This window comes from Panulirus ornatus, chromosome 12 (assembly GCF_036320965.1).
Source record: "Panulirus ornatus isolate Po-2019 chromosome 12, ASM3632096v1, whole genome shotgun sequence".
In the NCBI taxonomy this organism is placed as follows: domain Eukaryota; kingdom Metazoa; phylum Arthropoda; class Malacostraca; order Decapoda; family Palinuridae; genus Panulirus; species Panulirus ornatus.
The window spans coordinates 29,244,857-29,260,391 of NC_092235.1; the positions used below are offsets into that span (position 1 = coordinate 29,244,857).

General features: G+C 42.5%; 1 protein-coding gene across 2 annotated transcripts in view; it reads left to right on the forward strand.

Moving 5' to 3' along the window:
* LOC139751987 (frizzled-9-like) overlaps positions 1 to 15,535 on the forward strand; it is a 147,749-nt gene that overhangs the window by 119,728 nt on the left and 12,486 nt on the right. For both annotated transcript variants that reach the window (XM_071667737.1, XM_071667736.1), the window contains exon 10: positions 10,671 to 10,780. In XM_071667737.1, the coding sequence (XP_071523838.1) occupies positions 10,671 to 10,780 (110 nt within the window). The remainder of the gene's footprint in view (positions 1 to 10,670; positions 10,781 to 15,535) is intronic.

The following is a 15,535-nucleotide window of genomic DNA, read 5'->3' on the forward strand; positions in this document are numbered from 1 at the left end:
ACTGCTCAAAATCCCTTTCACTCCATCCTTCCACCTCCAATTTGGTCTCCCACTTCTCCTTGTTCCCTCCACTTCTGACACATATATCCTCTTTGTCAATCTTGCCTCACTCATATATATATATATATATACTTCCCACGTATTCCCTGCGTGTCGTAGAAGGCGACTAAAAGGGGAGGGAGCGGGGGGGCTGGAAATCCTCCCCTCTATTTTTTTTTTTTATCTTTTTTTTTTTTTTTTTTTTTTTTTTTTTTCCAAAAGAAGGAACAGAGAAGGGGGCCAGGTGAGGATATTCCCTCAAAGGCCCAGTTCTCTGTTCTTAACGCTACCTCGCTAACGCGGGAAATGGCGAATAGTTTGAAAGAAAGATATATATATATATATATATATATATATATATATATATATATATATATATATATATATATATATATATATATATATTTATTCATTTTGCTTTGTCGCTGTCTCCCGCGTTTGCGAGGTAGCGCAAGGAAACAGACGAAAAAAATGGCACAACCCACCCCCATACACAATGTACACACACACACGCCCACACACGCAAATATATATATCTATACATCTCAATGTACGCATATATATACACACACAGACACACACATATATACCCATGCACACAATTCACACTGTCTGCCCCTATTCATTCCCATCGCCACCTCACCACACATGGAATACCATCCCCCTCCCCCCTCATGTGTGCGAGGTAGCACTAGGAAAAGACAACAAAGACCCCATTCGTTCACACTCAGTCTCTAGCTGTCACGCAATAATGCCCGAAACCACAGCTCCCTTTCCACATCCAGGCCCCACACAACTTTCCATGGTTTACCCCAGATGCTTCACATGCCCTGATTCAATCCACTGACAGCACGTCAACCCCGGTATACCACATCGATCCAATTCACTCTATTCCTTGCCCGCCTATCACTCTCCTGCATGTTCAGGCCCCGATCACACAAAATCTTTTTCACTCCATCTTTCCACCTCCAATTTGGTCTCCCACTTCTCCTCGTTCCCTCCACCTCCGACACATATATCCTCTTGGTCAATCTTTCCTCACTCATTCTCTCCATGTGCCCAAACCATTTCAAAACACCCTCTTCTGCTCTCTCAACCACGCTCTTTTTATTTCCACACATCTCTCTTACCCTTACATTACTTACTCGATTAAACCACCTCACACCAAACATTGTCCTCAAACATCTCATTTCCAGCACATCCACCCTCCTGCGTACAACTCTATCCATAGCCCACGCCTCGCAACCATACAACATTGTTGGAACCACTATTCCTTCAAACATACCCATTTTTGCTTTCCAAGATAATGTTCTTGACTTCCACACATTCTTGAAGGCTCCCAGGATTTTCGCCCCCTCCCCCACCCTATGATTCAATTCCGCTTCCATGGTTCCATCCGCTGCCAGATCCACTCCCAGATATCTAAAACACTTTACTTCCTCCAGTTTTTCTCCATTCAAACTTACCTCCCAATTGACTTGACCTTCAACCCTACTGTACCTAATAACCTTGCTCTTATTCACATTTACTCTTAACTTTCTTCTTTCACACACTTTACTAAACTCAGTCACCAGCTTCTGCAGTTTCTCACATGAATCAGCCACCAGCACTGTATCATCAGCAAACAACAACTGACTCACTTCCCCGCTCTCTCATCCACAACAGACTTCATACTTGCCCCTCTTTCCAAAACTCTTGCATTCACCTCCCTAACAACCCCATCCATAAACAAATTAAACAACCATGGAGACATCACACACCCCTGCCGCAAACCTACATTCACTGAGAACCAATCACTTTCCTCTCTTCCTACACGTACACATGCCTTACAGCCTTGATAAAAACTTTTCACTGCTTCTAACAACTTGCCTCCCACACCATATATTCTCAATACCTTCTACAGAGCATCTCTATCAACTCTATCATATGCCTTCTCCAGATCCATAAATGCTATATACAAATCCATTTGCTTTTCTAAGTATTTCTCACATATATATTTTTTTTTTTTTTTTTTATACTTTGTCGCTGTCTCCCGCGTTTGCGAGGTAGCGCAAGGAAACAGACGAAAGAAATGGCCCAACCCCCCCCCCCATACACATGTACATACACACGTCCACACACGCAAATATACATACCTACACAGCTTTCCATGGTTTACCCCAGACGCTTCACATGCCTTGATTCAATCCACTGACAGCACGTCAAACCCTGTATACCACATCGCTCCAATTCACTCTATTCCTTGCCCTCCTTTCACCCTCCTGCATGTTCAGGCCCCGATCACACAAAATCTTTTTCACTCCATCTTTCCACCTCCAATTTGGTCTCCCTCTTCTCCTCGTTCCCTCCACCTCCGACACATATATCCTCTTGGTCAATCTTTCCACACTCATTCTCTCCATGTGCCCAAACCATTTCAAAACACCCTCTTCTGCTCTCTCAACCACGCTCTTTTTATTTCCACACATCTCTCTTACCCTTACGTTACTTACTCGATCAAACCACCTCACACCACACATTGTCCTCAAACATCTCATTTCCAGCACATCCATCCTCCTGCGCACAACTCTATCCATAGCCCACGCCTCGCAACCATACAACATTGTTGGAACCACTATTCTTCAAACATACCCATTTTTGCCTTTCCGAGATAATGTTCTCGACTTCCACACATTTTTCAAGGCTCCCAAAATTTTCGCCCCCTCCCCCACCCTATGATCCACTTCCGCTTCCATGGTTCCATCCGCTGACAGATCCACTCCCAGATATCTAAAACACTTCACTTCCTCCAGTTTTTCTCCATTCAAACTCACCTCCCAATTGACTTGACCCTCAACCCTACTGTACCTAATAACCTTGCTCTTATTCACATTTACTCTTAACTTTCTTCTTCCACACACTTTACCAAACTCAGTCACCAGCTTCTGCAGTTTCTCACATGAATCAGCCACCAGCGCTGTATCATCAGCGAACAACAACTGACTCACTTCCCAAGCTCTCTCATCCCCAACAGACTTCATACTTGCCCCTCTTTCCAGGACTCTTGCATTTACCTCCCTAACAACCCCATCCATAAACAAATTAAACAACCATGGAGACATCACACACCCCTGCCGCAAACCTACATTCACTGAGAACCAATCACTTTCCTCTCTTCCTACACGTACACATGCCTTACATCCTCGATAAAAACTTTTCACTGCTTCTAACAAGTTGCCTCCCACACCATATATTCTTAATACCTTCCACAGAGCATCTCTATCAACTCTATCATATGCCTTCTCCAGATCCATAAATGCTACATACAAATCCATTTGCTTTTCTAAGTATTTCTCACATACATTCTTCAAAGCAAACACCTGATCCACACATCCTCTACCACTTCTGAAACCGCACTGCTCTTCCCCAATCTGATGCTCTGTACATGCCTTCACCCTCTCAATCAATACCCTCCCATATAATTTACCAGGAATACTCAACAAACTTATACCTCTGTAATTTGAGCACTCACTCTTATCCCCTTTGCCTTTGTACAATGGCACTATGCACGCATTCCGCCAATCCTCAGGCACCTCACCATGAGTCATACATACATTAAATAACCTTACCAACCAGTCAACAATACAGTCACCCCCTTTTTTAATAAATTCCACTGCAATACCATCCAAACCTGCTGCCTTGCCGGCTTTCATCTTCCGCAAAGCTTTTACTACCTCTTCTCTGTTTACCAAATCATTTTCCCTAACCCTCTCACTTTGCACACCACCTCGACCAAAACACCCTATATCTGCCACTCTGTCATCAGACACATTCAACAAACCTTCAAAATACTCATTCCATCTCCTTCTCACATCACCACTACTTGTTATCACCTCCCCATTTACGCCCTTCACTGAAGTTCCCATTTGCTCCCTTGTCTTACGCACCCTATTTACCTCCTTCCAGAACATCTTTTTATTCTCCCTAAAATTTACTGATAGTCTCTCACCCCAACTCTCATTTGCCCTTTTTTTCACCTCTTGCACCTTTCTCTTGACCTCCTGTCTCTTTCTTTTATACTTCTCCCACTCAATTGCATTTTTTCCCTGCAAAAATCGTCCAAATGCCTCTCTCTTCTCTTTCACTAATACTCTTACTTCTTCATCCCACCACTCACTACCCTTTCTAAACAGCCCACCTCCCACTCTTCTCATGCCACAAGCATCTTTTGCGCAATCCATCACTGATTCCCTAAATACATCCCATTCCTCCCCCACTCCCCTTACTTCCATTGTTCTCACCTTTTTCCATTCTGTACACAGTCTCTCCTGGTACTTCCCCACACAGGTCTCCTTCCCAAGCTCACTTACTCTCACCACCTTCTTCACCCCAACATTCACTCCTCTTTTCTGAAAACCCATACTAATCTTCACCTTAGCCTCCACAAGATAATGATCAGACATCCCTCCAGTTGCACCTCTCAGCACATTAACATCCAAAAGTCTCTCTTTCGCACGCCTGTCAATTAACACGTAATCCAATAACGCTCTCTGGCCATCTCTCCTACTTACATAAGTATACTTATGTATATCTCGCTTTTTAAACCAGGTATTCCCAATCATCAGTCCTTTTTCAGCACATAAATCTACAAGCTCTTCACCATTTCCATTTACAACACTGAACACCCCATGCATACCAATTATTCCCTCAACTGCCACATTACTCACCTTTGCATTCAAATCACCCATCACTATAACCCGGTCTCGTGCATCAAAACCGCTAACACACTCATTATATATATATATATATATATATATATATATATAATATATATTTTTTTTTTTTTTTTTTCAAAAAGAAGGAACAGAGGGGGCCAGGTGAGGATATTCCAAAAAAGGCCCAGTCCTCTGTACTTAACGCTACCTCGCTAGCGCGGGAAATGGCGAATGGTTTAAAAGAAAGATATATATATATATATATATATATATATATATATATATATATATATATATATATATATATATATATATATATTTTTTTTTGCTTATTCGCCATCTCACACGTTAGTGAGGTAGCGCAAGGAAACAGATGAAAGAAATGGCCCAACCCACCCACATACACATGTATATACATACACGTCCACACATGCATATATATATACCTATACATCTCAACGTATACATATATATATACACACACAGACATATACATTTATACACATGTACATCATTCATACTGTCTGCCCTTATTCATTCCCATCGCCACCCCGCCACACATGAAATAACAAACCCCTCCCCCAAATGTGCGCGAGGTAGTGCTAGGAATAGACAATAAAGGCCACATTCGTTCACACTCAGTCACCCTCTTCTGCTCTCTCAACCACGCTCTTTTTATTTCCACACATCTCTCTTACCCTTACATTACTTACTTGATCAAACCACCTCACACCACATATTGTCCTCAAACATCTCATTTCCAGCACATCCACCCTCCCGCACACGACTCTATCCATAGCCCATGCCTCGCACCCATACAACATAGTTGGAACCACTATTCCTTCATACATACCCATTTTTGCTTTCCGAGATAATGTTCTCAACTTCCAAACATTCTTCAAGGCTCCCAGGATTTTTGCCCCCTCCCCCACCCTATGAAAGGTGCAAGAGGTGAAAAAAAGGGCAAATGAGAGTTGGGGTGAGAGAGTATCATTAAATTTTAGGGAGAATAAAAAGATGTTCTGGAAGGAGGTAAACAAAGTGCGTAAGACAAGGGAGCAAATGGGAACTTCAGTGAAGGGCGCAAATGGGGAGGTAATAACAAGTAGTGGTGATGTGAGAAGGAGATGGAGTGAGTATTTTGAAGGTTTGTTGAATGTGTTTGATGATAGAGTGGCAGATATAGGGTGTTTTGGTCGAGGTGGTGTGCAAAGTGCGAGGGTTAGGGAAAATTATTTGGTAAACAGAGAAGAGGTAGTAAAAGCTTTGCGGAAGATGAAAGCCGGCAAGGCAGCAGGTTTGGATGGTATTGCAGTGGACTTTATTAAAAAAGGGGGTGACTGTATTGTTGACTGGTTGGTAAGGTTATTTAATGTATGTATGACTCATGGTGAGGTGCCTGAGGATTGGCGGAATGCGTGCATAGTGCCATTGTACAAAGGCAAAGGGGATAAGAGTGAGTGCTCAAATTACAGAGGTATAAGTTTGTTGAGTATTCCTGGCAAATCATATGGGAGGGTATTGATTGAGAGGGTGAAGGCATGTACAGAGCATCAGATTGGGGAAGAGCAGTGTGGTTTCAGAAGTGGTAGAGGATGTGTGGATCAGGTGTTTGCTTTGAAGAATGTATGTGAGAAATACTTAGAAAAGCAAATGGATTTGTATGTAGCATTTATGGATCTGGAGAAGGCATGTGATAGAGTTGATAGAGATGCTCTGTGGAAGGTATTAAGAATATATGGTGTGGAAGGCAAGTTGTCAGAAGCAGTGAAAAGTTTTTATCGAGGATGTAAGGCATGTGTACGTGTAGGAAGAGAGGAAAGTGATTGGTTCTCAGTGAATGTAGGTTTGCGGCAGGGGTGTGTGATGTCTCCATGGTTGTTTAATTTGTTTATGGATGAGGTTATTAGGGAGGTGAATGCAAGAGTTTTGGAAAGAGGGGCAAGTATGAAGTCTGTTGGGGATGAGAGAGCTTGGGAAGAGAGTTAGTTGTTGTTCGCTGATGATACAGCGCTGGTGGCTGATTCATGTGAGAAACTGCAGAAGCTGGTGACTGAGTTTGGTAAAGTGTGTGAAAGAAGAAAGTTAAGAGTAAATGTGAATAAGAGCAAGGTTATTAGGTACAGTAGGGTTGAGGGTCAAGTCAACTGGGAGGTGAGTTTGAATGGAGAAAAACTGGAGGAAGTGAAGTGTTTTAGATATCTGGGAGTGGATCTGGCAGCGGATGGAACCATGGAAGCGGAAGTGGATCATAGGGTGGGGGAGGGGGCGAAAATTCTGGGAGCCTTGAAGAATGTGTGGAAGTCGAGAACATTATCTCGGAGAGCAAAAATGGGTATGTTTGAAGGAATAGTGGTTCCAACAATGTTGTATGGTTGCGAGGCGTGGACTATGGATAGAGTTGTGCGCAGGAGGATGGATGTGCTGGAAATGAGATGTTTAAGGACAATGTGTGGTGTGAGGTGGTTTGATCGAGTAAGTAACGTAAGGGTAAGAGAGATGTGTGGAAGTAAAAAGAGCGTGGTTGAGAGAGCAGAGGAGGGTGTTTTGAAATGGTTTGGTCACATGGAGAGAATGAGTGAGGAAAGATTGACCAAGAGGATATATGTGTCTGAGGTGGAGGGAACGAGGAGAAGAGGGAGACCAAATTGGAGGTGGAAAGATGGAGTGAAAAAGATTTTGTGTGATCGGGGCCTGAACATGCAGGAGGGTGAAAGGAGGGCAAGGAATAGAGTGAGTTGGAGCGATGTGGTATACCGGGGTTGACGTGCTGTCAGTGGATTGAATCAGGGCATGTGAAGCGTCTGGGGTAAACCATGGAAAGCTGTGTAGGTATGTATATTTGTGTGTGTGGACGTATGTATATACATGTGTATGGGGGTGGGTTGGGCCATTTCTTTCGTCTGTTTCCTTGCGCTACCTCGCAAACGCGGGAGACAGCGACAAAGCAAAAAAAAAAAAAATATATATATATATATTTTCATTATTATTTTGCTTTGTTGCTGTCTCCCGCGTTTGCGAGGTAGCGCAAGGAAACAGACGAAAGAAATGGCCCAACCCACCCCATACACATGTATATTCATACATGTCCACACACGCAAATATACATACCTATACATCTCAATATACACATATATATACACACACAGACATATACATATATACACATGTACATAATTCATACTGTCTGCCTTTATCTATTCCCATCGCCACCGTGCCACACATGGAATAACATCCCCCTCCCCCTCATGTGTGCGAGGTAGCACTAGGAAAAGACAACAAAGGCCCCATTCATTCACACTGTCTCTAGCTGTCATGTAATAATGCACCAAAACCACAGCTCCCTTTCCACATCCAGGCCCCACACAACTTTCCATGGTTTACCCCAGATGCTTCACATGCCCTGATTCAATCCGTTGACAGCATGTCGACCCTGGTATACCACATCGATCCAATTCACTCTATTCCTTGCCCGCCTTTCACCCTCCTGCATGTTCAGGCCCCGATCACTCAAAATCTTTTTCACTTCATCTTTCCACCTCCAATTTGGTCTCCCACTTCTCCTCGTTCCCTCCACCTCCAACACATATATCCTCTTGGTCAATCTTTCCTCACTCATTCTCTCCATGTGAACAAACCATTTCAAAACACCCTTTTCTGCTCTCTCAACCACGCTCTTTTTATTTCCACACATCTCTCTTACCCTTACATTACTTACTTGATCAAACCACCTCACACCACATATTGTCCTTAAACATCTCATTTCCAGCACAACCACCCTCCTGCGCACAACTCTATCCATAGCCCACGCCTCGCAACCATACATCATTGTTGGAACCACTATTCCTTCAAACATACCCATTTTTGCTTTCTGAGATAATGTTCTTGACTTCCAAACATTCTTCAAGGCTCCCAGGACATTCGCCCCCTCCCCCACCCTATGATTCACTTCCGCTTCCATGGTTCCATCCGCTGCCAGATCCACTCCCAGATATCTAAAACACTTTACTTCCTCCAGTTTTTCTCCATTCAAACTTACCTCCCAATTGACTTGACCCTCAACCCTACTGTACCTAATAACCTTGCTCTTATTCACATTTACTCTTAACTTTCTTCTTTCACACATTATCATTATCATTATTATTCTTTGTCACTGTCACCCGCGTTAGTGAGGTAGCCCAAGAAAACAGACGAAAGAATGACCCAACCCACCCACATATACATGTATATACATAAATGCCTACACATGCTCATATACATACATATACATTTCAAGATATACATACATAGACATATACATATATAAACTTGCACATATTCATACATGCTGCCTTCACCCCCTCAACCCCACCCCACACACACACACACATATACACACACATGAAATGGCACCCACTCTCCCACATGTGCATGAGGTAGCACTAGGAAAAGACAACAAAGCCCACATTCCTTCACACATGCCCTGGTTCAATCATTCAATCCACCAACAGCACATCAACCCTGGTATACAACATCAATCCAATTCTCTATTCCTTGTACGCTTCTCACCCTCCTGTATATTCATGCCCTGACTGCTCAAAATCTTTTTCGCTCCATCCTTTCACCTCCAATTTGGTCTCCCACTTCTCTTTGTTCCCTCCACCTCTGACACATATATCCTCTTTGTCAATCTTTCCTTACTCATTCTCTCCATGTGTCCAATTTATTACCACACATCTCTCTCACCCTTTCATTACTTACTCAATCAAACCACTTCAAACCATATATTGTCCTCAAACATTTTATTACAACACATCCACCCTCCGCACAACCCTATCTATAGCCCATGCCTCGCAACCATATAACATTGTTGGAACCACTATTCCTTCAGACATACCCATTTTTGTTCTCCGAGATAATATTCTCGCCTTCTACACATTCTTCATTGCTCCCAGGACCTTCACCTCCATCCCCCACCCTGTGACTCACTTCTGCTTCCATAGTTCCATCCACTGCTAAGTCCACTAACAGATATCTAAAATGCTTAAGTTATATCCTCTTAAGTTGAATAATCACTTAAATAAACATGGACAATATGATAGCCGTGATTTCTTGGTCTGCTGATAGAAGGCAGCTTGGAAGGTCTCCAGGAGGGATCCAGAATCAGAAAGCAAAACATAAACATTCTTAAGTAACAGCAAGACTGGCAGCAGTCTCAAAAACTTTAACTTTCATTCAAATTCTCATCTCTTCAGCGTAAAATTATATTTTCGAATGTGTTTAATGCATAAATAATCATTTAAGAGATAAAATGTGTAATTGTCAGCGATTATTTTCCATTGTAAAGTCTCATTGTAAGGGGATCTCCTTGTGAAGGCCACCTTTGCAATATTCCAATAATCCCATTGCATAGTCATATCAGCTAGCCAATCAGCATTGATCTGCGTTGCATTACCACATTCTTGAATACGACGATGTGAACCTTCATCGCCTTCACAAAGTCGACCACCTGTTGTATGTTTCTTGAATATGGCTGTATGTTTCATCCATATTATCTTTGTATTCTGATGCAAAGGTTATCCTTTTGGAGCCCTATGAATATCACAAGAGAGGTAATTGAAAAATATCTTGTGCTGTGTCCAGGTGTTCCTCAGCACCACACCTTACCGTGGTTCATCACAGAAAAATATTGTCAACTATCCATTTCTTGAGGGCACAACTTCATTTTGCATGCATGTTTTTTCAATGTGAGCTACTCTTTTCTGAATTCTAGAAAACTGCATGGTTATGTGTCTTGGAATTTATAAAACTAGGTTGTCAATCCTGAGCAGCTTAGCCTCTTCTCCAAGAAAGGGTGCTTATTTGAATAGTTTATATCTTAAGTTAGCCAAATGATAGTTATCATCAAGCCAGCACTGAGTAATCATGATTATCTTATACTGTATTTCTTATGGGCAGAGTGTACACTGGAGCAGAGCATTCCATCTGTGGAGATCTTCATGCTGAAAATCTTCATGTCATTAGTTGTTGGCATTACATCGGGCATGTGGATATGGTCATCAAAGACGGTAAAAATTCTTTCAGTAATGAATCTTGATTATACATAGTAACACCTGGTTTCGATGAAGACTGTAAAGCACAGTTAAACTGTTGGAAAATATAATGATAGAAGTAGGGTTTTCCCTATGTCTTTATTGATAGTGGTAAATTGGATACAGGTACACTAACTCCAGAGAGTATTGGTGCAGGGTGTGATCGATGACTACAGAAAACATACGTTTAACCTCTGACATGGTGGGAGGGTTGGTACATGTATCCTCACAACCCTCACCTGGTGTCCAAAACAGTGAATGTTCCCATATCAGAACGAGTTTAACAGTTAAATGACTACCACTACATAGTATAAGGAGACAGGTAATACTGCTGGTATCCACGACCTAGGTAGTAATATAGCAAAAATGAGGTTAAGTCATTGCATTTGTTTCATCGTTACAGTTTGATGTTATGTATGGCTGAATAATGAGAGAGGGCTCAGTCATGGTGAATGTGTCATGAACTACGAACCACGTGCCATGAACCATATGAGCACGCTGGGTTTTAAACAGGCAATACGGGGCAGTAGTGTCTTACACGCGCCAGTCGATATGGAAATATTACGTGGAACATGAGCAATTATCGCTCTTCATAACAAAGGGTACGGTGTCTCTAATATTGCCTAGTAGGTTGGTGTCCACCGTAATACTGCTATCAGGAAATATTTTCACAGGGTCTGTAATGTCTTATATTTACATTACGGAGTGTTCAGTTTACAATGACACTGTAAAACAATTCAATTTGTGGTTGGTTATATATATATATATATATATATATATATATATATATATATATATATATATATATATATATATATATATATTTTTTTTTTTTTTGCTTTGTCGCTGTCTCCCGCGTTTGCGAGGAAGCGCAAGGAAACAGACGAAAGAAATGGCCCAACCCACCCCCATACACATGTATATACATACGTCCACACACGCAAATATACATACCTACACAGCTTTCCATGGTTTACCCCAGACGCTTCACATGCCTTGATTCAATCCACTGACAGCACGTCAACCCCGGTATACCACATCGCTCCAATTCACTCTATTCCTTGCCCTCCTTTCACCCTCCTGCATGTTCAGGCCCCGATCACACAAAATCTTTTTCACTCCATCTTTCCACCTCCAATTTGGTCTCCGTCTTCTCCTCGTTCCCTCCACCTCCGACACATATATCCTCTTGGTCAATCTTTCCTCACTCATTCTCTCCATGTGAACAAACCATTTCAAAACACCCTCTTCTGCTCTCTCAACCACGCTCTTTTTATTTCCACACATCTCTCTTACCCTTACGTTACTTACTCGATCAAACCACCTCACACCACACATTGTCCTCAAACATCTCATTTCCAGCACATCCATCCTCCTGCGCACAACTCTATCCATAGCCCACGCCTCGCAACCATACAACATTGTTGGAACCACTATTCCTTCAAACATACCCATTTTTGCTTTCCGAGATAATGTTCTCGACTTCCACACATTCTTCAAGGCTCCCAGAATTTTCGCCCCCTCCCCCACCCTATATATATATATATATATATATATATATATATATATATATATATATATTATTTATTTATATTCATATTTATTTTGCTTCGTCGCTGTCTCCCGCGTTTGCGAGGTAGCGCAAGGAAACAGACGAAAGAAATGGCCCAACCCACCCTCATACACATGTATATACATACACGTCCACACACGCAAATATACATACCTATACATCTCAATGTACACATATATATATACACACACAGACACATACATATATACCCATGCACACAATTCACACTGTCTGCCCCTATTCATTCCCATCGCCACCTTGCCACACATGGAATACCATCCCCCTCCCCCCTCATGTGTGCGAGGTAGCGCTAGGAAAAGACAACAAAGGCCCCATTCGTTCACACTCAGTCTCTAGCTGTCATGCAATAATGCACCGAAACCACAGCTCCCTTTCCACATCCAGGCCCCACACAACATTCCATGGTTTACCCCAGATGCTTCACATGCCCGGATTCAATCCACTGACAGCCCGTCAATCCCGGTATACCACATCGATCCAATTCACTCTATTCCTTGCCCGCCTTTCACCCTCCTGCATGTTCAGGCCCTGATCACTCAAAATCTTTTTCACTCCATCTTTCCACCTCCAATTTGGTCTCCCACTTCTCCTCGTTCCCTCCACCTCCGACACATATATCCTCTTGGTCAATCTTTCCTCACTCATTCTCTCCATGTGAACAAACCATTTCAAAACACCCTCTTCTGCTCTCTCAACCACACTCTTTTTATTTCCACACATCTCTCTTACCCTTACATTACTTACTCGATCAAACCACCTCACACCACACATTGTCCTCAAACATCTCATTTCCAGCACATCCGCCCTCCTGCGCACAACTCTATCAATAGCCCACGCCTCACAACCATACAACATTGTTGGAACCACTATTCCTTCAAACATACCCATTTTTGCTTTCCGAGATAATGTTCTCGACTTCCAAACATTCTTCAAGGCTCCAAGGATTTTCGCCCCCTCCCCCACCCTATGATTCACTTCCGCTTCCATGGTTCCATCCGCTGCCAGATCCACTCCCAGATATCTAAAACACTTTACTTCCTCCAGTTTTTCTCCATTCAAACTTACCTCCCAGTTGACTTGACCCTCAACCCTACTGTACCTAATAACCTTGCTCTTATTCACATTTACTCTTAACTTTCTTCTTTCACACACTTTACCAAACTCAGTCACCAGCTTCTGCAGTTTCTCACATGAATCAGCCACCAGCGCTGTATTATCAGCGAACAACAACTGACTCACTTCCCAAGCTACTCTCATTCACAACAGACTTCATACTTGCCCCTCTTTCCAAAGCTCTTGCATTCACCTCCCTAACAACCCCATCCATAAACAAATTAAACAACCATGGAGACATCACACACCCCTGCCGCAAACCTACATTCACTGAGAACCAATCACTTTCCTCTCTTCCTACACGTACACATGCCTTACATCCTCGATAAAAACTTTTCACTGCTTCTAACAACTTGCCTCCCACACCATATATTCTTGATACCTTCCACAGAGCATCTCTATCAACTCTATCATATGCCTTCTCCAGATCCATAAATGCTACATACAAATCCATTTGCTTTTCTAAGTATTTCTCACATACATTCTTCAAAGCATACCCCTGATCCACACATCCTCTACCACTTCTGAAACCACACTGCTCTTCCCCAATCTGATGCTCTGTACATGCCTTCACCCTCTCAATCAATACCCTCCCACATAATTTACCAGGAATACTCAACAAACTTATACCTCTGTAATTTGAGCACTCACTCTTATCCCCTTTGCCTTTGTACAATGGCACTATGCACGCATTCTGCCAATCCTCAGTCACCTCACCATGAGTCATACATACATTAAGTAACCTTACCAACCAGTCAACAATACAGTCACCCCCTTTTTAAATAGATTCCACTGCAATACCATCCAAACCTGCTGCCTTGCCGGCTTTCATCTTCTGCAAAGCTTTTACTACCTCTTCTCTGTTTACCAAATCATTTTCCCTAACCCTCTCACTTTGCACACCACCTCGACCAAAACACCCTATACCTGCCACTCTATCATCAAACACATTCAACAAACCTTCAAAATACTCACTCCATCTCCTTCTCACATCACCACTACTTGTTATCACCTCCCCATTAGCGCCCTTCACTGACGTTCCCATTTGCTCCCTTGTCTTATGCACTTTATTTACCTCCTTCCAGAACATCTTTTTATTCTCCCTAAAATTTAATGATACTCTCTCACCCCAACTATACATCTCCCACTCAATTGCATTTTTTCCCTGCAAAAATTGTCCAAATGCCTCTCTCTTCTCTTTCACTAATAATCTTACTTCTTCATCCCACCACTCACTACCCTTTCTAATCAACCCACCTCCCACGCTTCTCATGCTGCAAGCATCTTTTGCGCACTCTATCACTGATTCCCTAAATACATCCCATTCCTCCCCCACTCCCCTTACTTCCATTGTTCTCACCTTTTTCCATTCTGTACTCAGTCTCTCCTGGTACTTCCTCACACAAGTCTCCTTCCCAAGCTCACATACTCTCACCACCCTCTTCACCCCAACATTCACTCTTCTTTTCTGAAAACCCATACAAATCTTCACCTTAGCCTCCACAAGATAATGATCAGACATCCCTCCAGTTGCCCCTCTCAGCACATTAACATCCAAAAGTCTCTCTTTCGTGCGCCTGTCAATTAACACGTAATCCAATAACGCTCTCTGGCCATCTCTCCTACTTACATACGTATACTTATGTATATCTCGCTTTTTAAACCAGGTATTCCCAATCACCAGTCCTTTTTCAGCACATATATCTACAAGCTCTTCACCATTTCCATTTACAACACTGAACACCCCATGTATACCAATTATTCCCTCAACTGCCACATTACTCACCTTTGCATTCAAATCACCCATCACTATAACCTGGTCTCGCGCATCAAAACCACAAACACACTCATTCAGCTGCTCCGAAAACACTTGCCTCTCATGATCTTTCTTCTCACGCCCAGGTGCATATGCACCAATAATCACCCATCTCTCTCCATCAACTTTCAGTTTTACCCATATTAATCGAGAATTTACTTTCTTACATTCTATCACATACTCCCACAACTCCTGTTTCAGGAGTACT